The 26,677-nt window shown below is 38.9% G+C and overlaps 1 protein-coding gene across 3 annotated transcripts in view; it reads right to left on the reverse strand.

Annotated features, from left to right (window-relative positions):
* Positions 1 to 19,059: 19,059 nt before the first annotated feature.
* Pkc53E (Protein C kinase 53E) overlaps positions 19,060 to 26,677 on the reverse strand; it is a 253,932-nt gene continuing 246,314 nt past the window's right edge. For 2 of the 3 annotated variants that reach the window (XM_090180269.1, XM_090180270.1), the window contains exon 16: positions 19,060 to 22,357. In XM_090180269.1, coding sequence (XP_090036395.1) covers positions 22,205 to 22,357 — 153 coding nt within the window. In that variant the 3' untranslated portion in view covers positions 19,060 to 22,204. The remainder of the gene's footprint in view (positions 22,358 to 26,677) is intronic. The other variant, XR_016481799.1, reaches the window with a different exon arrangement.

Genomic DNA, 26,677 nt, shown 5'->3' on the forward strand with positions numbered 1-26,677 from the left:
AGATCATCTGCAATTACTGGAAGACTCAAATAAACGTGATCATGAATTAGCAAGTAGAGGGCTTAAAATTCGGTCTGGTTTCAATAGGCAACACCAGGAAAACAACAGGTATTTATATCAAATTATAATTTTAGTTGCATAGGATGCCAAATTTAGTATAATGATATATTTTTATACTTTTAGACGAATTGAAACCATTTCTGCTCAACTTCTAAACAATGAAATAACTGTGGAACGGTTTCTGGAAATTGCAAAACACTGCGTAAACCCAGAGGGAGTTTTAGTTCAGAATAGACCTGGAGCAGAAGCACATGCTGCTGGACTTGGACAACCCGGTGCTGGACTTCCTCAACCCGGTGCTGGACTTCCTCAACCCGGTGCTGAACTTCCTCAACCCGATGCTGAACTTCCTCAACCCGATGCTGGACTTCCTCAACCCGATGCTGGACTTCCTCAACCCGATGCTGGACTTGTTTTTCGTCAGGTCGCTGCTGGTTTTCAACAACCACAAGTTATAAATGCTGCTGACATAATATATTTGAGAGTGCTCCAGCGCCCAAATGGAGGTTTGAGACTCGAACGAGTACAACAAAACCAGCGCCCTCGTCATCAAGAACTTCCAAATATTGTGCATCCAATGTTTCATCGTGCTGTGGCACAAGAGGACGAAGACAGAGAGCAGAATGCTGATGGTGCTGTAGCTCAAGAGGATGTAAAAATAATTTATGAAATATAAATCGATTTTATTGTCTTAAAGCAAATGTGTTTTATAGGACATAATTGAACCAGTGGCTGATGGTGCTGCGGCTCACGATAATGAACAACAGGATCACCACGTATATGAAGATGCTAGAGAGCAAGCTAATGGTGCTGTGGAAGAAGAGGATGAACTTCCGAATATTGATGTAAATAATTAATTATAATATTAAATGTTTTCATATTTTAAAAGCAAGTGGTTTTTATAGGATATCATTCACCCAAGGGCGGACCAAAACCAGGAAATGTGTTACATATGTACCGTTAACCTTCCAAGAACTGTAGCTTACCCGTGTTTGCATGCAGCTTGTCGTACATGTCTTAGCAGACCAGAAATTCGAAATACCTGCCCATTTTGTCGACAACAAATAGAAAATTTAATTGACACATAGCCTTTTGAAATATTTTGTTCAAAACAATTTTCTAAGTTAATTATATGTAAAAATATAAAATAAAATGTTTGGATACTTTTCATATTTTTCAATTAACCCCAGCAGCACAAAATCGTCAGACCAATGGCCTTAAGAAAAGGTTGGCCCTATTGTCGCCGTACTGTCGGGGAAACCAGGTTGAATATCACAGCGGCCCACGTTCGGCAATATAAGTCGGCCCGGTAGAGTTTTCAATGTTAGGGCCAACCCTTGGCCGACTATTGGGTTAGTTGATGGCCCGAAGTTGCTTTTATTTTTGATATAATAGTAGGCCCAACATATGCATCCGTCGGCCCCTGTAGCACATAGAAGTCGGGCCGACGTCGGCAAAACTCGCAGGAAATTTTCGAAATGGAACTCTATACCGACTTTTAATGTGAAGGTTATCCAACTCCGAAACTTCATCAGGCCATGCATTAAATAACCTTACAGCATATGTAACATAATTACTCATAAGTATGCCACTGTACCTTTATTACATTCAAAAATCTTCACTAACGGTTTGTTTCACAAGTCGGCCCAGGCCGTAATATTAGTTCCACATCAGTGTATTCGAGTGGGCAAACCCATACACCCTTAGTAGACACAGGTAGGCAAACTAATATAAAAGCTGTTGAGCCCATGTGATTTCCTATTGCTTGATATATAATTTACCATCATATGTTAAAGAGTGGGCACCGTCCACCCTCAGGATACGCGGGTGGGCAAACCAATACAAAAGCTGTTGAGACCATGTGATTACCTATCGTTAGATATATAAAATACCATCCTAAGTTGAAGGATTAAACTTGGGCGCCACCCACCCTCAGGGTACGCAGGTGGGCAAAGCAATACAAAAGCTGTTGAGGCCATGTGATTTTGTTGAAGAAAAAAAACAATGAAGATATTTTTTGTAACAAAGTCTTATCTTTTCGTTATCTTTTAAGAGATAAGATTTCCTCTATATAAAACAAACTTGCGTATAGCTGTTATCCAGTGGCGTAGCTGATGGTCCGCAGGGCCCGCGGTGCGGGGGGGCCTCGAGCTTCAAGGGGGCCTCGAGCTTCGGGTGGGGCCCCCGCTAACCATAAAAAAATTAAAAAGGAGGGCCTCATAGAGATTTTTGCGGGGGGGCCTCTGAGTTCTCAGCTACGCCACTGCTGTTATCGCCATTCATTAGTACTAGTTTACTCTTACTAGTCAGTTTTCTGTTGTACTACCATCGTTTCATTAATTGTAAGGTATATATATTTTAACCAAGTTGAAAATAAACCGTTCATTACTTCACTGGATTTATTTCGGTATCTGCGCTCTGCTTAGTGTTGCTGTTAAAAACTTCAACAGATTTCCCATCGTTAGATAGACGGAAAGTATCAGGGCCGGCTCAAGAATATTTTTCACCCGGGCAAGGAAGATCTTTGGCGCCCCTCTTACTTTGAAACTAAATTAAACTACCCTTCCCCCCGTAAAAAACATTACCATGTCCATGTTATAAATTTACCGTTTTCATAACAATAAATAATCCCTTTAATCACTATCTAAATACTTTGTGTAAACATATTTAATAACTTTTTTATGGTGCATGGTCATTTTACATGGAGCTTGAAACACTACGTAGGGTGGCAAGAGTAGTATACATTAAGTACATAAATTATAATGCCCATACTGAATAGTATCACGGTTAATATATGTGAAATAAAAGCATTAAGTTTACAAAGAACCCTTGAGTTAAAGATTTTTAACTCAAGGGTTATTCTTAGTAAACTTAATTCTTTTATTCCTTACATTAATTGCCTTAACAACTTAATTAAAGCTATGGGGTCCCAAACCGGAAAAAAACCAAATAACATTTATAGAAATATTTTAACACTTCTAGAAATATTTTTACATTCCCAGAAATATTTTTACATTTCCAGAAATATTTTTACATTTCTAGAAATATTTTTACATTTCTAGAAATATTTTACATTTCTAGAAATATTTTACGGCAATACGCGAGAGAGAAAGCAGTGCTCGTAGTTTCCAATTGAACGCGTCGTAGAGTTGAGTGTGAACACTGTAATGGCGAACTCTGATGGTACTTGTACCGTTGATGAAGATACTTGTACCGTTGATGATGGTACTTGTACCGTTGATGATATGATGGTACTTGTACCACACTCAACTCTACGAGGCGTTTAATTGGAAACTACGAGCGCTGCTTTCTCTCTCGCGTTTTGCCGAAAAATATTCCTAGAAATGTTAAAATATTCCTAGAAATGTTAAAATATTCCTAGAAATGTTAAAATATTCCTAGAAATGTTAATCAAATGTTAATGTGATTGGAGTCGGGCTAACGTCACGCCAATACCCAAGGGATCCTACGGTCCCCCACGAGCTTTTCAAGGCCAAGCTCCACTCTTATGGGGTCCGGGGTCGTACGATAAAATAGCTCTCGGCTTACCTTTAAAATAGGGAGTTTCGGGTTGCTCTGCCCGGTGCCACTTCCGATTGGCTCCCAGCATCGTCTGGGGTCCCACAGGGCTCGGTCCTGGGACCTCCTCTTCATCATCTACATCAATGACATTGGAGACAACGTCGTCTCTAAGATGTACTATCCACTGCAATTTTATGGCTTATTTACTATTGTAAGTAAATAGTAGCGAAAAAACTTTCATCAACGATGGCACTGGACATTTTTGTTGGGAAAAACGATTTGTATTTCTAATTAGCTAAAGATTTTTCAAATTATGTTATACTTTCATTAAAACTTTTATAAACAAATCCAATTCTTGGTAAACCAAAAAGGCGCGCAACTCAATTTCGGCGCCCCTCTCAAACCGGCGCCCCGGGCAGTTACCCGGCCCTTCAGCCGCCCCAGGAAAGTATCAAAGGTGAAATAGGTAAGCAAAACACGACGAACATAATTCTTTTAAATTATTGAAATTAGTTGAAATATGATTTAAAGAAATTCTTAAACTGGGATTCAAATGGGTTTATTTTAGGAAATTTATATCAAACATTTGCGTAGCTTAGGCAACAAAGGTCATGTAAATTCGCAAATTCATGAAAAAAATACCAATGATCTTATTTTACAGAAAATAGGAAATCAGTTGAAGACGCGTCAGTGCGATGATTTCATCGCAATTTTTAGGCGTATTACAATTTTCGAGGCGTACGATAATAAGGGGGTTGGTCGGAAATTAACGGCAAGCGTGAGGGGGCGGAAAATCTCTGGACCAACTATACAAACTATAAAAGTGTTCGAGGCTAAAAGTTCGAGCATGTTAATCGAAGAGGACGGCGTGACTCGTTTGGTAAAGGCGGCGGTTTGGAAACTACGCGGGCAGATAAATGGGTTCGAAACTCAGTGGCGCCAAAAATATTAATTATATAAATTATTTTTAGCAGCTCCATCTACCGTGTCGTCGCTTTCTACGCCAAATAAACAACAACAAACACTTAACGACATTCCGTCCATAGCAATAGTCCCACTTCGATATATATATCAATGTTTTCGGCCTATACGTATTCCAGACTCCATATTGATAATACGCATGATTAAGAAGTTATTATTTTTGTAGGCCAAGGCCTATCTATTGAAAACTTGTTTACAGTTGGAGCTTATTAATACAAGATTTGAAAGCCTATACACCCAAAAGTGTGTCAACTCTACATTTGCGCTCGTTAAAATATTTACTGAGAGCTAGTCTTATAATAGACTACATAACCAACTAGTTGGAATAGTACTAGCAACGGTATATTTAGTCTATGGTCTGCCGCGATTTTATCTCTTCGATTTAGTTTCCCGTAGACATACGTTCTAAAACGCCTCACTCGGCGGCGTTGAAGCGGAGGAAATTTCAAATTTTTATGACTGATATTGAGGAGGCCTTACAATCCGGGCAACAAGCGGTCAAGTCGGTCCGTCGTCTCATCGGATTTCCCAAGGAATCCGTTCCGAGGAGAATCTTCATGTATGTCATGACTTTTGGAGTTCTAGATAACACCCGTCGTCCACTACAGTGTTACAAGTGCCGGCACTACGGGCACATTGCTTCAGCTTGCAGAACCCAGGTGGCTCACGAGATCTGCGCCACATGCGGAAAGGATCACGTCTATGATCCTACTCAGAGGTGTGAAGCGACGGCATATTGTGTCAACTGTAAAGGCGCCCACAGCTCTAAGTCTTCAGAGTGCCCCTCTCTGAAACGGGAGCAGAAAGTACTACAAGTCCGCCGCACAGAGGATGTCTCCTTCAGCGAGGCACGAGCAATCGTCCGTCACAAGGTCATATGCCCACGTAGTGTCACGCCCCAGGAGTAAAACCCCACGCAGGTCACCACCGTCGGCTGCGTCTGCTCCAGAGGTACAGACGGCCGCACCTCTGGGTCTTTTTTCGGCTGCTGATATTTCTCTGATGGTAGCGCACATAGTGGCCGCCGTTGTGGAAACCTACGAAAAGATCCAGGGCACCCAGGACAAACGGTCGGTTTTGAAATCCCTTGCGGCTTCTCTTACCGCGGGATTTATAGACAAGTTCCACAGCAAATTGCCCCCTCGTCGTCAGGGCTCTACCACTCAGGATGCCTTAACTTCACATCCTACTGTAGATGATTAGCGTCCTCCAGTGGAATGTCAACGGCGTTCGTTCTCGATTACCGGATCTCATTGACCTTCTAGGTGACTTACACCCCAATATTATCACGCTTCAAGAAACTTTTCTCTCTCCAACGGATACAGTCAATCTTCAATTTGTCTGTTATGAACCCTTTTGTGCGGACAGGGTAGTCCATCGCCCTTCGCCTTCCGGAGTTCGGGGTGGTGTTGCGACTCTCGTCACCAAGTCTCTTCCGGTAGTCCGTCTACCCTCTCCAGCCTGTGTCGGTGTGGAATCTCTAGCCTTGAAGATTCACTACTCCGTTGGATGGTTTACCCTCTTCAACATCTATGATCCTCAGAGTAAAGCCACTAAGGCGTTTTTCGACCTTCTCCTTCGGGATGTAACCACTGCCGTCTTAATCTTAGGCGATTTCAAAGCCCATAACATTCTCTGGGGCAGCTACAAGACAGACGCACAGGGCCGCCTCGTCCAGACTTGGAAGGAAGACCACGACAATCTGGTCCTCCTCAACAGCGGTGAGTCTACTCGTCGCCCAACTAAGGGTCCTGATGGTGCACTAGATCTTGCTTTTGCGAGTACCGACCTGGCTATCCATCTCCCTTGGTCGGTCATACTCGCAGGCACCAGTGACCACCTTCCGATTCTCTTGGGCGTTCCATCTCAAGCAAATAGTGGTCATACTGGTCCAGCTCACTGGCACTACCCTTCGGCTGACTGGAAACGCTTTCGCATTCTTTTGGATGACTCCCTATCAACCGACCCCTTGACAACTCAGTCGGCTGAAACTATTCTATTTCAAACGGCCCTGGCAACGATTCCGGTTAAGCGGGGAAGTGGTTCCGCCGCCCCCCGCCAGCCTCCTTGGTGGGATGCCGCATGCTCGGACCAGGCCAAGACTATCAAAGCGGTTCGACGCAGGGTGCAACGCTCGAGTCATTCGCTGGATCAGGTCGCTTACAAACGTGAAAGGACAATTTTCAAAAAACTAACTAGAGAGACGAAGCGTAACAGTTGGAGAACTTATTGCAATAAATTACATGCTCACACTCCTTTGACTCAGGTCTGGTCTCAAGTTCGGTGGTTCAAGATCGGCACGCGTCCACGGAAGCTAATTACGTTGAACAAAGGAGACAAGGTGGAAACGGATTAAACACAAGTCGCAGAGTGCCTCACGCAGACTGTTAGAGCGGATATCCATCCTCAGCCAACGCTCGGCCCGGAACCACTTTTGGAGCAGCCACTGGCGAGATACAATGTCCCTTTCTCGGAAGCGGAGTTATACGAGGTCCTCTCCGGCCTTCGCAACACCTCCCCGGGGAAGGACAACGTCTCTAACCTCATAATAAAGAACTCGACTCCGGCTTTCCGAACGGCACTCCTAGCGCTCTATAACAGTCTTTGGGCGTAGGGCATCATCCCTTCTCGTTGGAAACATGCTGTCTTGCACCCCATTCTGGAGCCTGGGAAGCCCTCCCCCGATGCCGCGTTTTACCGCGCTATCTCTCTGCTTCCTAATCTCGGCAAAATTTACGAGAAGCTGGTTTTAGGCAGACTGGTCTGGTTCCTCGACCAGAACGCTGTTTTGCCTGCAAAGCAATCGGGTTTTAGACGCGGGCACCGAGCAACCGACAATGCGATCCGCCTTGATATGGCAACCCAAGGCGCTCTCGCTACGAACAATCACTACCTAGCGGTGTTCTTAGATATGACAGACGCTTTTGGCAGTGTTCACCACCAGGCGCTGCTCTACAAACTCCAACGCCGGGGTCTTACCGGCAATCTTCTTCGTTGGGTGGAAGACTTCCTCAAGGATAGGACCTATCAGGTCAGGCTCAATGGTGCGCTCTCAGCCACTTACCTCGTCACGAGAGGCATTCCTCAGGGCAGCTCGATCAGTCCCATCCTTTTCACTGTAATGTTGGACGGGATCCCTCAACTATGCCACAGACATGTTTCCCAAGGGGAACATGCCAACGATATTGCGGCCTAGGTCTGTGGCCAAGCCCTTCGCGCCTTATACGGCTCCATGCAGCAATCGCTTGATCACATCGCGGTTGTACGGTGCACGCTGGGGTGTCAGCTTTCAGCGGCTCAAGTGCCAGTTTATGCTCTTTTCAAAAGAGACTAACATCCCAGGCGATCTCACTCTCAGTCTTGATGGCACACCCTTAACCAAAGTCCACTACTCCACTCGTATAGGTACCTTGGTGGTATTTTCGACGACAGACTCAAAAAGAAGCCTCACGCCGAGGCTCTAGCCTCGTCTTCTCTCAAGCGCCTTAATCTCCTGCGTACTGTCTCAGCGGCCGGTTGGGGTGCCGGTAGGGGTGTGCTAAGGCTTTTGTACACCCACCTCATTCGCTCCAGACTGGATTATTCCAGTCCCCTCTATGCGTCCGCAGCCGCTCCTCTGCTCGCCTCTTTGGACAAAGTCCAAAACTCTGCTCTACGGGTCATCCTTGGTGTGCCACGGTCTACACCCATTGTCCTAATGGAAGCTGAGGCCGCAATTCCACCGCTGAGTTTTCGTCGCACTCTTTTTTTTTAATAATAATCAGCTAGGTTAATACCCTTGGCACCACCTTAGGCCTAAGTCATCGAGCGACTATTAAAGCCTTTAATTCAGGTGGCCGGGTGACAATGCGTAGGAGGGTGGTGGCAAGCCCTGCAAGCCATGCGAGCCACCAGCTCCCTACACTAACTATTACCGTTAACCTCAACAAGTTTTTTTATGGACCACCATACACTTGTTCCATGTGGCGCAGCGGATACCCCGACCTTTTATCCCGCTCTTCTGCGGGACAACCTGGCTCAAGTGGAGGTCATTGAACATCGCTTCGCCCCGGATCGGCTTCTTTTTCTGCTCCGGGCCTGGAACTTGGCTAGGGAACACAATCTCTCCTGGCTCTTTCATTCCTCCAGGGGTCATCTTCCTCCCACGTCCACTCCTCCCTGGGAACCTCCCAAGGTGACGGTCATCTCCCGTTGGCTAACTACTCAAAAAGGTGATCTCTGCTCGGACGCGCTACTACAGTTGTTCCTCGCGACGCTCGACATCTACGCCAAAGACGCGACGGTTATTTACACTGACGGGTCTCTCGCTCCGGACTCGGGAGTCGGGGGTGCCGCCTCCGCCATTCCTTCTCTCGGGGTCGGTGCTCGGTCTTTGGTGGATCCCGGTCATCCCATAAACAGGATAGAGTTGTATTCAATTCAATTGGCACTTTCATACGCTTCCGCTCACCTTGAAAGTTCAATAGTCCTCTGCTCCGACTCCAAAAGCGCGCTCACGATGTTACATTCGCGTTCAAATGATCCGATAATCACCGCTATTCATGACTTATGCGACGGTTACTCCTACTCAGTGACTCTTTTGAGGTGTCCGGCTCACGTCAGCGTAGTGGGCAATGAAACGGCGAACGGTCTCGCGGACGTCACCAGTCTTCCGCGCCCCTCCAAGGTGGACATTTTCCTCCCGGCTACGCTCTCCGAATTGAAATCCACGTGTAATAAAGTGGTTACCAGTGCATTTTTGCCGAGGGGTAAGACCGTTATGATTTTTGTGTACACCAGGAGTTCGAACTCTGCAGAGCTCACGAGAGTTCGTGAGAGTTCTATAGAGTTATTGAGAGTTCAATGTTGAGTTCCAGAGAGTTCACTGGTGAGTTCGGAAGAGTTCTCGAGAGTTCGCGGAAGTTCAAGGAGAGTTCAGGGGACTTCATAAAAGTTCCAATAGCAAATGTACACCTGAGTTCTTGAGTGTCTTACCCCCTTTTTGAGTCGGCTTTTGGTCTTGGACCTAAAACCGACTCTTCGGAAACAATCGCTGGAATTTCGATTCAAATTAGTCCTAAAAACTCTTAAGTATTTTAGCACTTTCGAGTCGGTTTCCGTTCCAGGACAAAAAGCCGACTCAAAAAGGGATTCCGAAACAATTGTCGTCTTTACTACTGAAAATGGACCTAAACACGTTGAATTGGCTTTTTTAACTCTTAATCATTTCAGTTCATTTTGAGTCGCCATGTGGTAAAAAATGTAGAGTCGCCATACCAACTTTGAAAGGGATTAAAAACGTACTTACACGGAATACATCTCAAAAACTGTTAAGACTTTTAGAGCCGGCATTTCGAACAAGACCCAAAATGACTTTTCGACCAAAGTGTTACCCTAAATCGACTCTTTGTGCAACAGGTATTGGTGCATAGATAGAAATGCAGTTTGAAGATACCGGTATGTAAGTATAAACACCTAAAACCTAACTATAATTTTGTCACATTTAGCATAAAACGTGTGCTTAGACCTCATAATTCTGTAAGTGACCTAAATTTAAATATTTAAACACAAGACAATGGTTCTCGCGACGATAGTATGAGCTTTACTTCCCGATAGATGGCGCTTTATAAGTATAGCCTACAGAAATTATTGGTTCCCGCTAGCTGTCAACTCCGTATTCAGTCCCATTAAAATATTTAATCTAGACCTTCATATACATTTCTTATATCTATGGTCAAGACTACTACTAACTTGGATAAATTGACGCGGTCATTCATACGCGTTCTACACAACATTAAAAAAAAACATAAAATGAAAAATCTAATAAATTAACTTTATTTTTCTGACTTTTCAGTCGGCCAAATGGACAGCGCATAAGACCGACTTTTCAGTCGGTCAAATGGGCTGGTCATTAGGCCGACCAGAATTTTGGCTACCAGAGCAGTCGTTCAAATGAGCAGTCGGTCAAATGAGCAGTCGGTCAAATGAGCAATCGGCCAAACGAGCAGTCGGCCAAATGAGCAGTCGTTCAAATGGGCAGTCGGTCAAATGAGCAGTCGGTCAAATGGGCTCCTCATTTGGCCGACCAGATTTTCGGCTAAAAGAGTAGTCGGCCAAATGAGCAGGTGGCCAAATGAGTAGTCGGCTATATGGTCTGCTCATTTGGTCGACTGAAAAGTAGGTCAAATGAGCTGTCGGCCAAATGGGCATTCGGACATATGAGCAGTCGGCCAAATGAGAAGTCGGCCAAATGAGCAGTCGGCCAAATAAGCAGTCGGCCAAATAAGCAGTCGGCAAAATAAGCAGTCGGTCAAATGAACAATCGGCCAAACGAGCAGTCGGCCAAACGAGCTGTCGGCCAAACGAGCAGTCGGCCAAATGGGCAGTCGGCCAAATGAGCAGTCGTTCAAATGGGCAGTCGTTCAAATGGGCAGTCGTTCAAATGGGCAGTCGGTCAAATGAGCAGTCGGTCAAATGAGCAGTCGGTCAAATGGGCTCCTCATTTGGCCGACCAGATTTTCGGCTAAAAGAGTAGTCGGCCAAATGGACAGTCGGACAAATGTTCAGTCGGCCAAATGAGCAGTTCGTTTGGCCGACTGCTCATTTGTCCGACTTTCCAGTCGGTCAAATGTGCAGTCGGCCAAATGGACAGTCGGCGTAACGTGTATTTTGTGGTCGGCCAAATGAGAAGTCGGCCAAACGAAACTCTCCCGTTGGAAGTTGAGGGGGTCCGTATACGCTGCCCAAAAAACCTTACTTAGAATTAAATTTAAGGAACGTACTAGGTTAAATGTAAAGCACAGCTATTAAACAATGTAACTTTCATGAAAATCGGACTTAAATTAAGGAACTATAAATATAAAACCACGAAAATTGGGGTCCGGTAAATTACCCTGAAAACTATACTTAAATTTAATATTTACTGATATCACCGAAGTTGTAGGTCCGCTCAATCCTAACCTATCCAATTATATTTTTTTAACGTTATCATATTTAATTTTAAAGAAAATATCTATCACATAAAGGAAATCACCGAAAATAGTAAATTGGTCAAATGCCCAACTTTATGAAAGGCTATCAATGGCGATGTATGTAAATTCGAACGAGATATCATTGACTCTTGTAGCCCTAACCGTTGAAGAGGTATGCGCGACACGGCGCCATCGGCGGAATCGGCATCGGCATCGGCAACGGCTACACTGTACGTGAGACTAATACACACAAATCCTTATGGATTGTGTGTAAAAACCGTCTCGACAAAGACATTCTCCCTAGGTACAAATAAATACATTCTTGATCATACTATGTATTTTAATGTAGGAATAAAAAATGACAAAAATAGTTTCTTAAAAGAATGAATATATAGAAAATCTGAGCAAACTAAAATACTAAATAGAAATTAAATTCAATTAAGATTTAATTTAATTCAAGATTAGCTAACTCATAAAAGTAAAATATCCGTTAATTATACAGGAAAAGATACATTAATTGTATAAAAATCAATGAATTCAATGAAATAAAATAATTCGATTAAAATAAAATTATCTGTCAAAATGGCCACAGGCAACCATTTTGGGGAAACGTTTTTACCGCAGAATGGGCGTTAATTTACGTCATAGGCTTACACTTCTTATATACCTACTTTGAAATCCCAGAAGAGGCAAAAATCGCTCGGCAAAAATATCCACCTGAAGTTTAAGGCAGTTCTCTCCGGGATCTGCACTTGATAGTCCAATGGGACACGCAACTTACTTTAGGAGCATTCCGGGAGCAGTGGAGGCTGCTCAAAATATCTCGTAAGACCATAAGTCTATAATTATACACTTGCAAGGAGACAACCCGAGGTGATAATCACCGATTTGGTTCAAACTCAGGCATAGTGTACACCTCCACGTACCTTAAAAACCTGCGAGGGAAAAGTTGCGACGGGCTTTCGTTTGGCCATGGCAACCGAAAACGTTTTTGCCAACATGATTTGGGATTTTTCCATTGAAAATAACATGGGAATCTGAAGGATTTTAAGGGTCCCCCCCCCCCCCCTGTGAAACCTTTTAAGAAATGAAAAATTTTGAAAATTTCAAAAAGGTTAAAAAAAAATTTAAATTGATTTTAAAAATTTAATTTAATCAAATTTAAATACAATTTGGTCAATTGGGGGACCCTTAAAATCCTTCAGATTCCCATGTTATTTTCAATGGAAATAATTCCAAATCATGTTGGCAAAAACGTTTTCGGTTTCCATGGCAAAACGAAAGCCCGTCCCAACTTTTCACTTGCAGGTTTTTCAAGTTACATGGAGGTGTACATTATACCCGACTTTGAACAAAATCGGTGATATCATCTCGGGTCGTCTCCTTGTTAGTCGAAAAAATACTGATTGCTATGTGTGGAGTGACGTGAAATATCCAAAATATTAAGCGCCTCTAGCGAGAAAAATACGCAACTTACGAACCAGTTACGACGCGTCGTTTCGGCACGCGCTCACCATATGTAACATAATTACTAATAAGTATGCCTCTGTATAACATTTCCATAAAACAAAATCTCAATTTTCCAAAAATGGTAAATTTCTATAATAGGGATTTGTTAGCATGACGTAGATAATTATATACTTCACCCATGCTTTTTCCAATTGAAATTCATGGTACCAAGTCCTTATACTTGTGCTAATGAAAAGCTTACCACGGAAACAGAATCCCATGATCACCAGGCAGAAACGCGCGAGGAATTCTGGGCAAAATCAGCTTCACTAACTTCCGTTTCCCATTTAAAAACTTGATGACGCGTTTTTCGTAACGGAGTTCGAAGTGATATGAACAGGGTTTCATTAGAGAAACTACTTGTATGGCATACTTAGGAGTGATTATGTTACATATGTTATGACGTCGAGGCAAAGAGCTAATGAAGTTCAACAGAAATTATTGTCACACTTGTGTAAAAAATATTATAAACTTATGTTGGGACAATACACTCCTTAACGCTAGGCGCGTCCATGTTTAGTTACGGTTTTACAATTTCTAGGGGTGTGCAAGATATTTTATACACAAAATAATTCGATCGAATACAAAATATTTTAATCGAATATCAAATATTTTAATCGAATACAAAGTATTTTAATCGAATACAAAATATTTTAATCGAATACCAAATATTTTAATCGAATACCAAATATTTTAATCGAACACAAAGTATTTTAATCGAATACAAAGTATTTTAATCGAATACAAAATATTTTAATCGAATACAAAGTATTTTAATCGAATACAAAATATTTTAATCGAATACAAAATATTTTAATCGAATACCAAATATTTTAATCGAATACCAAATATTTTAATCGAATACCAAATATTTTAATCGAATACCAAATATTTTAATCGAATACCAAATATTTTAATCGAATACCAAATATTTTAGTCGAATATCAAATATTTTAATCGAATACCAAATATTTTTATCGAATACCAAATATTTTAATCGAACACAAAGTATTTTAATCGAATACAAAGTATTTTAATCGAATACAAAATATTTTAATCGAATACAAAGTATTTTTATCGAATACTAAATATTTTTATCGAATACCAAATAATTGGATCGAATACCAAATATTTTTATCGAATACCAAATAATTGGATCGAATACGAAATCTAATATTCGATTCGTTGAATCGAACTGAAAATGTTTGCAAATATTCCTTTTTGTTGGTAAAATAGTCTAATATTCGAAAAGGGTGGTAGTAAATATTTCGTATTTTAAATGGTCAAGAGCCTTGGGGTATTTTGGGAATTTCATACGATAGCCAAGTAAATAAGAAACTTAAACTGTAAAACCAAATACGTCAATTTATTTCGTATTTGATCAGTTAACAGGCCCTGGTTTTTCACTAAAAAATATTCGACCAAACTATTCGACATTTTAAATATTCGATTTGGTAGTTGACGTGGCTAGAAAAAAAAAATTATTATATAACAGTTACCTCCAAAAGGAAAATGTAGAAGTATACATCTATACCATTAAATTGAAACCTGTACCTTCGTAAGCTCAAGGAAAATTTCAAAGAGATGAAATTCCATGCCAAACCGCTGATGTATACACCGCATTTTGACTATTTACAGCGCTGCTTGTATCTAGAGCCTAACGCCGCCGATAAATTTTGATCTCGCCCCCGAAAAAGTTTGCGAGTTTTTCTACGTTTATTTATTATTTTTTTTTCTTCAAATATTCAAAGGGGGGGGGGGGATTTTGGCCATTCGCGCCCCCGAAAAAAAACCGTGGGCCAGCAAAAGTACATGTTTCAAGCTAATATTATTATAGCTTAGATGTATACTTATATACTTTTGATTTCAGTAATGTTTTCGTTAACAGTCAACACGACCAACAAGTTCAACAACAGATCCAAATATCGAAACGACTGAAATAATTCAAACGTTTATATGTACTCTTTTTAGAATTTGGTGGATCAAATGTCGTATACGCCATCTATTAGTCAATAATACTACTATATTTACAAGGAGTCAAAAACATTAGTTTTCAAATAAATATTGTATTTTATTTTTTTAAATATTTAATTTAGGTCCAATTATTCATTTTTAATATTTAGTATGTAAATAATATATATCTTGATATTGAACATATTACAATAACTATTTATATTAATTAAATTATAGTTTAACATCGAAATTATTTAGTTAATAAATATATTATTATTTAATACTTAAAATTAAAAAAAAAGTCTTTGTAGTTCCATTTTATTAGTAAAAAATAATTGCTTCGATCTGTTCTTGGCACGACCTAAATTAGGGTAATATGAAAATAAACTTTACATTGAAAAGGAAATCTGAGAGTCAATAGTCAAGCAAGTCGAGATACGTGGCTTTTGAAACAAATTCGAAATAAGAATCCTAAATTATTTTTACGTTAGCCTGACTTAATACTTCATTTTTAAAAGTATTTTTAACCCTCTTTTTGTAACGTCAAGGCATTGTTTGAAGGGGGCATTGCCCCCTTGCCACCTAGCAAATTGTTTGAAGGGAGCATTACCCCCTTACCACCTATCAAATTGTTTGAGGGGCATTACCCCTTACCACCTAGCAAATTGTTTGAGGGCCATTACCCCTTACCACCTAGCAAATTGTTTGAGGGGCATTACCCCTTACCACCTAGCAAATTGTTTTAAGGGGGTATTACCCCTTACCACCTAGCAAATTGTTTGAGGGGCATTACCCCTTACCACCTAGCAAATTGTTTGAAGGGGACATTACCCCCTTACAACCTAGCCAATTGTTTGAAGAGGGCATTACCCCCTTATAACCTAGCCAATTGTTTGAAGGGGACATTACCCCCTTACAACCTAGCCAATTGTTTGAAGAGGGCATTACCCCCTTATAACCTAGCCAATTGTTTGAAGAGGGCATTACCCCCTTACAACCTAGCCAATTGTTTGAAGAGGGCATTACCACCTTTCCACCTAACAAATTGTTTGAAGGGGGAATTACCCCCTGCCCCTCAGTAAATTGTTTGAAGGGAGCATTACCCCCTGCCCCTCAGTAAATTGTTTGAAGGGAGCATTACCCCCTGCCCCTCAGTAAATTGTTTGAAGGGAGCATTACCCCCTGTCCCTCAGTAAATTGTTTGAAGGGGCATTACCCCCTGCCCCCAGCAAATTGTTCGATCCTGCGAAATAATCACGTGAACACCATGGGCGTCTTAATGACATGGCCGACCTATACGCGTTACCATGGCCACGAGCAAGCTACGAATGATGCTCTCAAATAGGGGTTTAAAGACACACTTGACTTTTGCTCTAAGGTCACGTTACATTGTCGGGCTTAACTTCGTTAATCAAAAAGGTAAAATTTTTAATTCACAGAAAAACCTACCTCCATGGAATGATGTAGATTTTATCTTTGTAATCCGTAGAATCTCCGGTCAATGGATGAAAATATTTTGATTACCCGTTTTTTGATGTCAGGATTGGCCCGCAAGCTTTAGCAGTCCTACGTTATTCTGTAGGTCCAGAAGAGCTCACTTTCGAGATTAGGAAGTACCACACCATTGAGGTTTTGCTAAAAATGTAGACGCTAACAAACATCGCTAACGAATTTCTCAAAGAACAAAGTCCAGAAATAACCGGAAAGAGGTCCACTGTGTGTTTGAATTTCAATAAATTTTAGGTTTTGTAAAAAATACTATTTTAACCTTCCCAGAGTTTTCGTCCGCGTTGAGTTGTGGACCTTCCAAGGAATGTGGGAAAATTGATACAGACAGTTGATCAAAATTTCAAAACTTTTAAAGCAAGTGTCGGCTCGAGGTGAAGTAGCTCTTTTTTCAACAGATATGTCTCTAGCGTCGAAATGAAAAGGCGGGATATAAAAGTACCCTTCGCGTTTGTAAATTTGACAATATCTTAAATTTTAGTAATTTTGAACAATATATTTTATATGGAATATATAATTTAGATTAAAGTCCACTAAGTAGAGTATAAGTTGTCTAATTATAGTACTCAACAATGGTTCTCTGACGACGTTCCGCTATTTTGAATTTTAGTTTCCTTGGCCATTAATAGATCGCACCACGCTCTCCAGTAATGTCGTTTTTTTCCGAAGAATCTTATATATTCATTGCCATCTCTAATAACAACGGCCTTATCATCATGCAGGTGGCAATGATAGAGCCGACAGTTGCTTTAAGTCAGCGCTCCAACTAGAGGTTCAAATCGATACTACCCAAAAAACGTTTGAAAAAAAATTTACAGATAGTGCTTAAAGTTGGAAGCACCTTCCGGTAACTTGATTGGTCTGTTCTTCTTCTGTCATCTATTGGTGGCAATGATAATTAAAATACAGAATATCCAAAATAATAAACAAACGACAGATAACCCTTGTTGATTATAATAATTACAAAAACTATACTATTCTAAGTGGACTTTAACCTATATCATACAAAAATATGCTCAAAAGTTACTGTAATTCTTGTTAAGACGACATTAAGAAACAGCCAATCTTCAACAAGGGCACCAGATTTTTGTAACTATTGTAGCTTCAGCAACCTTTGCCTTGAATGGAACTAAAACTTGCTTTAAAATAAAAAATGAATTGGCTGTGATAAACTAACCATTAGAGCCACGCAGCGGCCAAAGGGATAAACCTTTAAACTGTTGGAGTATCATCTGCCCAGTTGACATTTTGTGATTTGTTTAAAAAAAACTGACGAAATGCTTCTAGGTGGAAACACCTTCCAGCAACTTTAAGTTAGAAGCGGCTGTTCTGTGTCTGCCATCTTTGGAGAAGAGAAGGTGTTTTAGCTTGGAGGAATAAAACAAGTATACAGGAGTTGCGGAGAGCTGCGAAATCGGTTTCGTCAGTGACCGTGAACTCGCGCGAGACGGAGGGGTTCAAACGCGACTAGCGCCAACTGCATACGGAATTTTGCAACTATTATCATTTTATATCATTGTTTTCGCGTCGTCTGGTTTGTTTTATTCCTCCAAACAAATACGAGTCATTTTGGAAAAAGGCGCAAAGAATTTAGAAATGTTTCAAAACAAACCAGACGACGTGAAAACAATGCTATAAAATGAGAATAGTGGCAAAATTCCGTATGCAGTTGGCGCTAGTCGCGTTTGAACCCCTCCGTCTCGCGCGAGTTCACGGTCACTGACGAAACCGATTTCGCAGCTCTCCGCAACTCCTGTATACTTGTTTTATTCCTCCAAGGTTTTAGGAGGGGAAATTTCAGGACCATTTATCGTGCTGCCCCCATTTAGAGGAATTCGAAACTAGCAATGATATTTAACTAGCCGTCTTTAAATTCGTACGTCGGAACCCGGGCTTATGTACGAGCAGGGTTGGACATACGGATATTTTTTTTAGTATTCACCCTGACTAGTGAGCATCCTATCTTCATTTATTTTAGTAGTCACTGACTAGTGGGGGTAAAAAAGGGGGTATAAAAACCTGTAGGAAAGCCAACATTTTGCTTTACCCGTCAGAATTAAAATAAGAGTTTATTATTACTTGATTTACGTGACTTTGGCCGATCACAATTTTTTCACAACTTCGAGTCTTCGACTAGTTTAAAATATTTACATTGATAATGTCATGAAATGAAGCATTAATTTGAGATGGAAATTCTGAATCAGAACTTGTCTAAGGGGACTCTTGATTTTCTACAAGCATGTTGTGATTTTTTTAAAAATAAAATAGGATTGATGAATGATTAATTTATGATACGCCATATTCGCCATTATTTGTGAATATTTAGGTAAATTTTTCACTAGTCAATTCCCAGATTTCGATTAACTTTAGTAGTGAGAGCATTTATTTTAGTAGTCAAATGCCGTGACTAGTGCCTTATGTCCAGCCCTGTGTACGAAGCGCCTGTGCTAGAGATACTTTTCCCTCTAGAACCACCTTATCTTCTCCAAGTGCCATCCATCTATTGGTACCCATAGTTACTAAAATACGAAATTTACGAAAACCAAAGGCAACTATAGAAATTTTTCAGGAGATCGAGTAAAAATGTTGAGAATACTTTATTTCAGGAGTGACAACATTCATATGTGTACTTTATTGCAGGTAGCCCTTGACTAAATATTTTACACACCGGTATTAATTTTTTTTTAAATATGGAAGAATCTTTCATATTTTATAGAATGAAACCAGAGAAACCCTGATAATTGTATATATATATATATATAGCACGAGATAAATTCCTTGTTTAAAAGATGTCTAACAACGATGTAATATTGTATTTACACCCTTAATTTATTTGTAAACCTACAAAGCACACCAAATTATAAAAAAGTTTTCATTTACACTATACCTATTTTTTTTTTTTCAAACCAAGAGTAACCCTTGGATCTAGTACAGGAAACGCCTAGGAGTTCTTACGCATTTAAGGTACGGGAGGGGGGGGGGTTCGAATTTGGTTGACTTAGATGTTAACAAAAATAGCAAATAGCTCGAGTCAAGGCTTAATGTCGAATTGGCGACTATTTTCAACACAGTCTACCTTTGACATTCCAAGTGTATACACATACGTTGAATTTTCAAAAAACCTTTGTGAAGAAAACATAGTGAGGGTTGATTTTCTAATAGTAATTCATCGGGAAAATATAGTTTATCAATATGTAAATATCCCTACGCGGTGTAATTTTTACATTTAACATTTTTAAGTAAAATACTAGGTAAACACTTCTCTCTTATACACTTATAAACTTCTGAAAATACTAAATTTAAATTTGCGCATTGTACGAAAAGAAATTGATAAACTGATAACTAGGATAAATAATAGTGTTATCTGCGAGGGGGAAGAAATGAGAACGTGTTTTCGATGGAAGTCGTTTGAAAACCGTTTCCGTTTGTTACGGGTTCTGCTCTCGCGATCGGAATTTTGAAAATAACGGCGGTTAGGCTTAACATCGAAGTTGCATATCGTGCTTGTATCAAAACGCGTTTTTAGGCCTAGTATTAAAAGCACGAGGTTTCCTGTTTGTTACGGAATTATCAAGAATTTCCCGCAACGTTATGCGTGATCGTAAAAGCTATTTGTGGTCAGAAAAGTGTCGAAGTGATATATCCAGGTAACACTATTATTAATCCTAGCTGATAACCTCAACAGTAAACCGACCAAATTCGAAATTCAGTTCGAAGCTTGATCGAAAATGCGTATCAATATCTAGGCATGGCCTATACTAGAGCGTATACCCTTCCAAGGGTGGTTCCTAGTATAGCATTGCAGTTATATGAAGATATAAAATTTGAGAATGAGATTCAATTTGATATTTAAAGAAAACCCAGCACCGACAAAAGTCACCTTCTCACCTTTTCTTTAAGGGTAATTTAAAATAAAAACTAACACGGTTAACAATATTATAAGCCAATGTAATGGACTAATAAATCTATAGTGGGACTCACGATCGAATTGGCTTAAAATCCGGAGAGCCGCTAAGGATTTATTCGTCCACGTATGAACTAAATAAATTGAAAAATCACTTCTGAAAGGGAGTATGAACTTCTACGTATATTAACAAATTTGCCATTCTGCAGGGACGTGCAGAGATATTTCGGGCCCCGGGACCAATTATGTCATCCCGGGTCCATTTAATTGAAAGTTCCAATGGTTAAGACTGAAGAGCAAGGAGATGGGCCCTTAACGTACCGGGCCCATAGAAAGCATGCTCGTTAGCCCTTAACATAACGGGCCCCTTCAAAGCATGCTCGTGGGCCCTTTACTATCGGGCCCCCGGAGAATTTGCCTCTCCTGCCCCCACTCTGCACGGCCCTGCATTTCTGCCACCAGGTGTAATTAAACAAAAGCTACTAGTGGTTGGCGCTAGTTCCGTTAGAAAAAAAACTTAGCGAGTTTTAGAAGATAATTTTGCAAAATAGAATCTACTCCCTTTAAAAGTTCTTTATCATTTCCGCTTGAAACTAAAAAAATCTATATTTAGTGAGGTATTGACGACAGGTAAGAGGTTTTCAGGTGACTCTGCCCTTTTAGTGGAAACCTTCAACGGTTTTAAGTCGCATTATTCAACTACCAAAAATGTCAAAAAACACGCCGAAAAGTTTGTAAATGTCACAAAAAATGAACCAACTCCGTCGCTCCCTCGTTTGATTAGATAATGATTTCGTTTTCAACAATTTACTCCTTCAAAATATTACTTTTCATTCGTGGAACAATTTATAATTTCCGAAGATTATTATTTACAAAACTACAATTTGATTAACATACCGATAACTTTCATGAATTCGCGAGTTTCGGAAGGACACACTCCATCTCTCGGACGAAAATGGAACTAAGAAATTTAATGGAACGAATCGCGGTGGAGATCCATAAACTAAAATGTGTTTTTCGAGCGTAGAACTGAACAGAACTAACATTCATGACGTTTAAGGTAGAAGCGATTAGTTCATTTTCGGTCGATAGATGTCGCGTTTCATCCGTGACTCGCGAATTATCCGCTTACATCTTATCAACAACCATACATACGTTAACATTCTGCATAACTTGATATTTATATAGTGTATAACATAAAACAATTAAAATTTCTTGACTAGACCTTGACTAAGTCGTGATATAATCGCTAGATGTCACCAAAGTAGTGTAAAATATTAGTTGCACGATATTGTATATTTCGTATCAAAGCTGTCATTGGAAAAAAGGTAAATCTACTAACAATTAAAGCTGTAAAAATAGAAAATTAAGCACTGATTAAGGAATATTTCAATTTAAGGAATGTTTGAATGGTTTTTCTTTAAATATCCTGCAACTAATATCTTATATAAAAATGCAATTAATTAATATAATTACCTATATAAACCGTGTATCGCAATTAATATTTTGATTAATATCCCAGATTTGCTAAATATCTAACAAAGAGTAAAATTTTGACACTGGCGATAAATTAAAGCGAGTAGACAGCCTGCCATCAAACCAGGGTCTTCCTCATTACAGTACTTTTGGGAAAGACGAACATAAAATGAAAAAATTACTGTTTTATTTTTTGAGTGTCAACTTCGCGTTAAAAGGCGAACATTATATTTTCTCATTATTAACAACCTTATTTTGTTCCTTCTTGGCTTCGCTACCGGGGTTAGTTTTGTTTAAGTTAGTTTCGTTTATTTATCTTCGTAGTACCGTATGCGCTTGCAAACTAGACGTGTTGAATATATTCAGGATTGAGGAATGAAAAACCGAAGAACTCCGTCTGGTCCAAGTTCATCATGAACAGTTTGTCTGTGGGAGTTAAGTCGGTCTTTTCGCTCGTAAACTGCTTGTCAAAATTGCTGACGTCCTTTCGGTGTTTCTAAAAAGATTTCAATCGTGCACGAAAAAAAAGAAAATGCCAAAAAAATTCTCACAATTAGAAATGTTTTACATGTTGGCCATTTCCTGTTATTTTTGGGTTAATCAGGATTCTAAATAGAAACCGTAAAAGGAGTTCAGGAATGGAACGAAATTGTACTTTTGCAATTATAAATTTATCCTAAAATATCTAACTCAAATCTATTTTCATTCATGAAGTAAACGTAAGGAGTCGTATTATAAAACAACTTTCACACGTTACCGAAATAACAGTGTTAGAATAGGGAAGAAATTAAAGGGGATCAACACCGGTTTTTTCGGATGTGAAACAACGAGATGACGTCTCAGAGCTAGCTTTGACGTCATCACGCCCTAAAAATAACCGGTGTGGAAATTATTGTTATCCCCCATTAATTCGCTGAAATCACTGTGATGATTAAAATAGATGTTTAAATAAATTCAGTTCAGCGATTAGCCTATAAGTAGTAATACCGAGAGCCAGGTCATTTTTGTAAAAGCGTTATATTTTAAAACGCGCTGTTTAATAATTCAACTTACAAGTTAGAAAGGCTCATTCAATTTCTTACAGCACGACTCCTTCGCGTCTCTCCACGAACAGGGTTGCCACTATCTAATTAAGAAAGAATTTCTTTCAAATAATGAGTGGCAACCCTGTTTTTAACTTTTATTTATCAAAGACCTAACATTTGAAACAATTACGGGTAATGCAAATTAACTCATTAATTTTTCTTTGCAGTCTTGAGTTAACATTTCGTAAATTATGATATATTGATTACATTGTTAGTGGAACTGGTTCTAAAGCCTTGCCAATAACAAACCGTAGTTTTCTTAAAATTACATGACAGAACGCAGGAAGTACAATTGCGTAATTGAATAATTAAAACAAGCCCAACATAATTAAATTAACAATTGAATTTGGTTATTTATCGGTTCCAGAAAATAATCCAAACTAGAAAACGTGTTTTTTTTTTTGAAAAAATTATTAGTAATGTTCCGTAAAATATTTCTAATAGAAAATATCACATTTCCTTTTTTAATAGTAATTCATAGTTGAAAGTAAATTGGGTAGTAGTAATAATACTAAGTAGGTGCGACTACGAGCTACATCGTGTGCGACTAATAAGCTAAAAACGCATGCACTTTACTAAATCTAATACAAGTAAGTGAAGCTGCTAAAAAATACCATTACCCAATTTGGAAGTTCCCGATAACTAATCGAAATATTTTACAGAGTAACATAATAAAACCTGTTCGAAACGACCTGTAAAAATAACTTAAAACACTCGAATTTCCATTTTACACCAATCTTAAAGATCCATTAAATGATGTATGATTATTTTATCATACGGAAATTAGCCATATATTTACTGAAGAAGCGGTATATTTCAAGGTATTTTGTTTGGTCGCTACTGTAGTCTACTTAGATACAGTGTCACGAGTTCAGTTGTACCTTCAAGTATTTCTTAATACCTTTGAAAGGCACCAAAAGTGGCGTGGGGAAAACTACGTGGCAGAACATGTTCAAACAACATCGTGATATCTAAGCTAGAACCTTTGGCATTGTACGACAGCGCCACATGTGATATTCCTTTGAACTAGAACATGCTATAGTTTCCCCCTTTGTCTAGTGTTACGGTGGTTTTTTTTTTCAGATTCAGCCACGTCCATTTCTACACGCCACCTTTGTTGCTCTCTAAGCTGATTTGAAAATAATAAATTCAATCATTTAATGGGCCTTTAAAGAACAGAAAAAGCACTACATGTAGATGGATTCGTTTTGGTGACAATGTAAAAAAATAGGTAAAGATTTAATGATGGGGTACATCTTGTTTGTTTGGTTAAAAATAGAGGGGTGGTGTACTGGGGTGAGAAAATACTAAGCAAAGATTTGTAACAGTTAAAATGTTGAAAAAGAATTACCGGATAAAAATAGGCCATGTAAGCGTACAACAAGATTTGTACACCGATGTTAGCAACATGGAAAAGATAAAATGATTCAGAGCAAAATTAATGTTATTTTTTCACACTTCTTGATATACGACCTACAAAACCCCAAAAACATTGTAAAATGTTTTACCTACTAATGGAAATGCTGGAGAACTAGTTGAGATGTTTTGTCCAAAGAATATGATTTTAAGTTCAGGACCTTATAATTTCCTCATTTTCTATATTTTTGAAGCTTTAATATATTCTAAAATATCGTATTCTACATAAAAGTCCTTTCAATCCCGCGAAAGTACAGTGTGAATCTCATGATGATTTCTCAAAATTCTGCTCTGAATTGGTTATTTGTATTTTTACTAATTTAAACCAGTAAATTTCGTTAAATCGCATGGAAAAAATTACAATATTTACAATTATAACTATTTTTATCTATAAGAATTAATTAGAACGCTGCAAAAGGACATACGCGTTTGTACATTAGGCTATATTGTGTACCTCGTTTTTTTTTGATCGTCGTGTATCCTGCTTTACCCAAATGATAGTAAAGCGCAGGCAATGTTTTTTTATTTAGATGTATGAAGTTTCAACAGCTATTTGCTAAATTGTAATTTTCCGTTAGTTGATAAAAATGAATATTGACTGGCTTAATCTTGGTTAAAACACGGCTTACTTAAATGAGCCGTGGTTAAAAGCATTATTATTATTTTCGTCTTGTACCTAGTGCCTAATTCGACTTGCTGAAATGGCTGCTACACAAACAACGTTGGTTCTTTCCAATTTTTATACGTAAACATAATTATGGTTTCAATTTCAAATTTATATTTTATAAACTTTTCTAACGGTCATAACGAAGATACGTGGTGGGAAATTACTTTAAATGTTTTTGAAATACGTACACAATGAACATTGTCCTATAAAGTATAAACCAATATGATTTGTGCGTTTTTAACGAAATTTGGTGTCGGGGGTATCGCGACCTAACGCCTAATTCACTAGAAACGTATATGGTTTTAGAGATTCAGAAAAAAACGTTTAATAACAACTCTGCATTCCATAAAACAAGAAAAAACAGTTTCGTTAACATGTTTTTTTTTAAATACAATAACGTTTTCATCAAAATCCAATATAGAATAATATAACATTTATAGTAAAACAGTATAGTTTGTATAGAATATAATTTCAGTAGCTCTTAAAATTTAAATAGTATTTTTAGGGCTGTGATAAATTAAAGGGGTAGATTTTGGCACCGGATAAAAGTAATTTGAAGTAAGGAATAAAATGGAATCGTTGTGGTCAAAATACTGCTTTGTCAGTTCGAATATTTAAAGGGACATACAATCATTTAAAACATTTTGCCCGGAATTTCAAGTATCTCTTCTCCTTCCGTACCACGTGATGGCTGATACGACCAATCACATTCCGGAAACTAGTGAAATTCAAAAGATTCTGTGGCCCTTTTAAAACCAACAAAATGGCTGCAAATAATTAGACTATGAGGGCCATTTTGTTCTAGATGACTAATTCCACCTTAATTTTATCGATCACGGAAACCTTAACTTGGTGGCGCCATCTGTCTAAACGCTAACAATTCTATACTGTTGTTTTCTGATAAATAATAGATTAATTGAATTACGTATTATAAACTATTAATTTGACTTTTAGAATGGGGTAAATCCCACTATTTTTTCGGTCGCGATTAAACAGATGGCGCTATTGTAGTTGCTAAGCTAACCGCAATGTCACTAGGTGGGATTAGTCTTCGTTTCGTTTTACTGCTGTGACAAAAGATCCATCAGGGTTTTTTAGTTTATTCCAGTGTGCTTAGTCGGTTAGTTAGTTTCTAGTTAGTACGAAATCCACGAAGAGTGAGAGGAAGATTAGATTTTGTTCAGTTTAAAAAGTATATTGGCACGAGACTTTGAAAAGTTGGAATACAAGCAAAACCAGCCTTTCCCAGCTGCTCTTAAACCCAGAAGCCACGAAACTCCGTAGACTATTCAAAGATATAACACTTGTTTTATATATATTTAACTTACCAAACTGACCACATTCTTGTTTCAACATTGTTTCAACATTTAGATTTTCGTGCGCTCATTTCATATTTTTTTTTTTCGATTTGCTCAAAAACATTAACCATTGAAATATTAGTCTGTTACTTTAGTTTAGTGCCCAAACATTAACATACGATAAAATTTTACTACAATTATTATTAAAATTGTCTATTTAGTGTGCTCTTTTGTAAGTGTTTTACGTAGACTATTTCTGTATGTACAACTCTCAAAATAGAGATTTTTTTATGATAAACGTTTTTTTTTTCTTTATATAATATACGCCAAAGAACAGTTTAGCTAAATCT

The sequence above is a fragment of the Leiobunum rupestre genome, chromosome 1 (genome assembly GCF_980474605.1).
Source record: "Leiobunum rupestre chromosome 1, qqLeiRupe1.1.hap1, whole genome shotgun sequence".
Taxonomy (NCBI): Eukaryota; Metazoa; Arthropoda; class Arachnida; order Opiliones; family Sclerosomatidae; genus Leiobunum; species Leiobunum rupestre.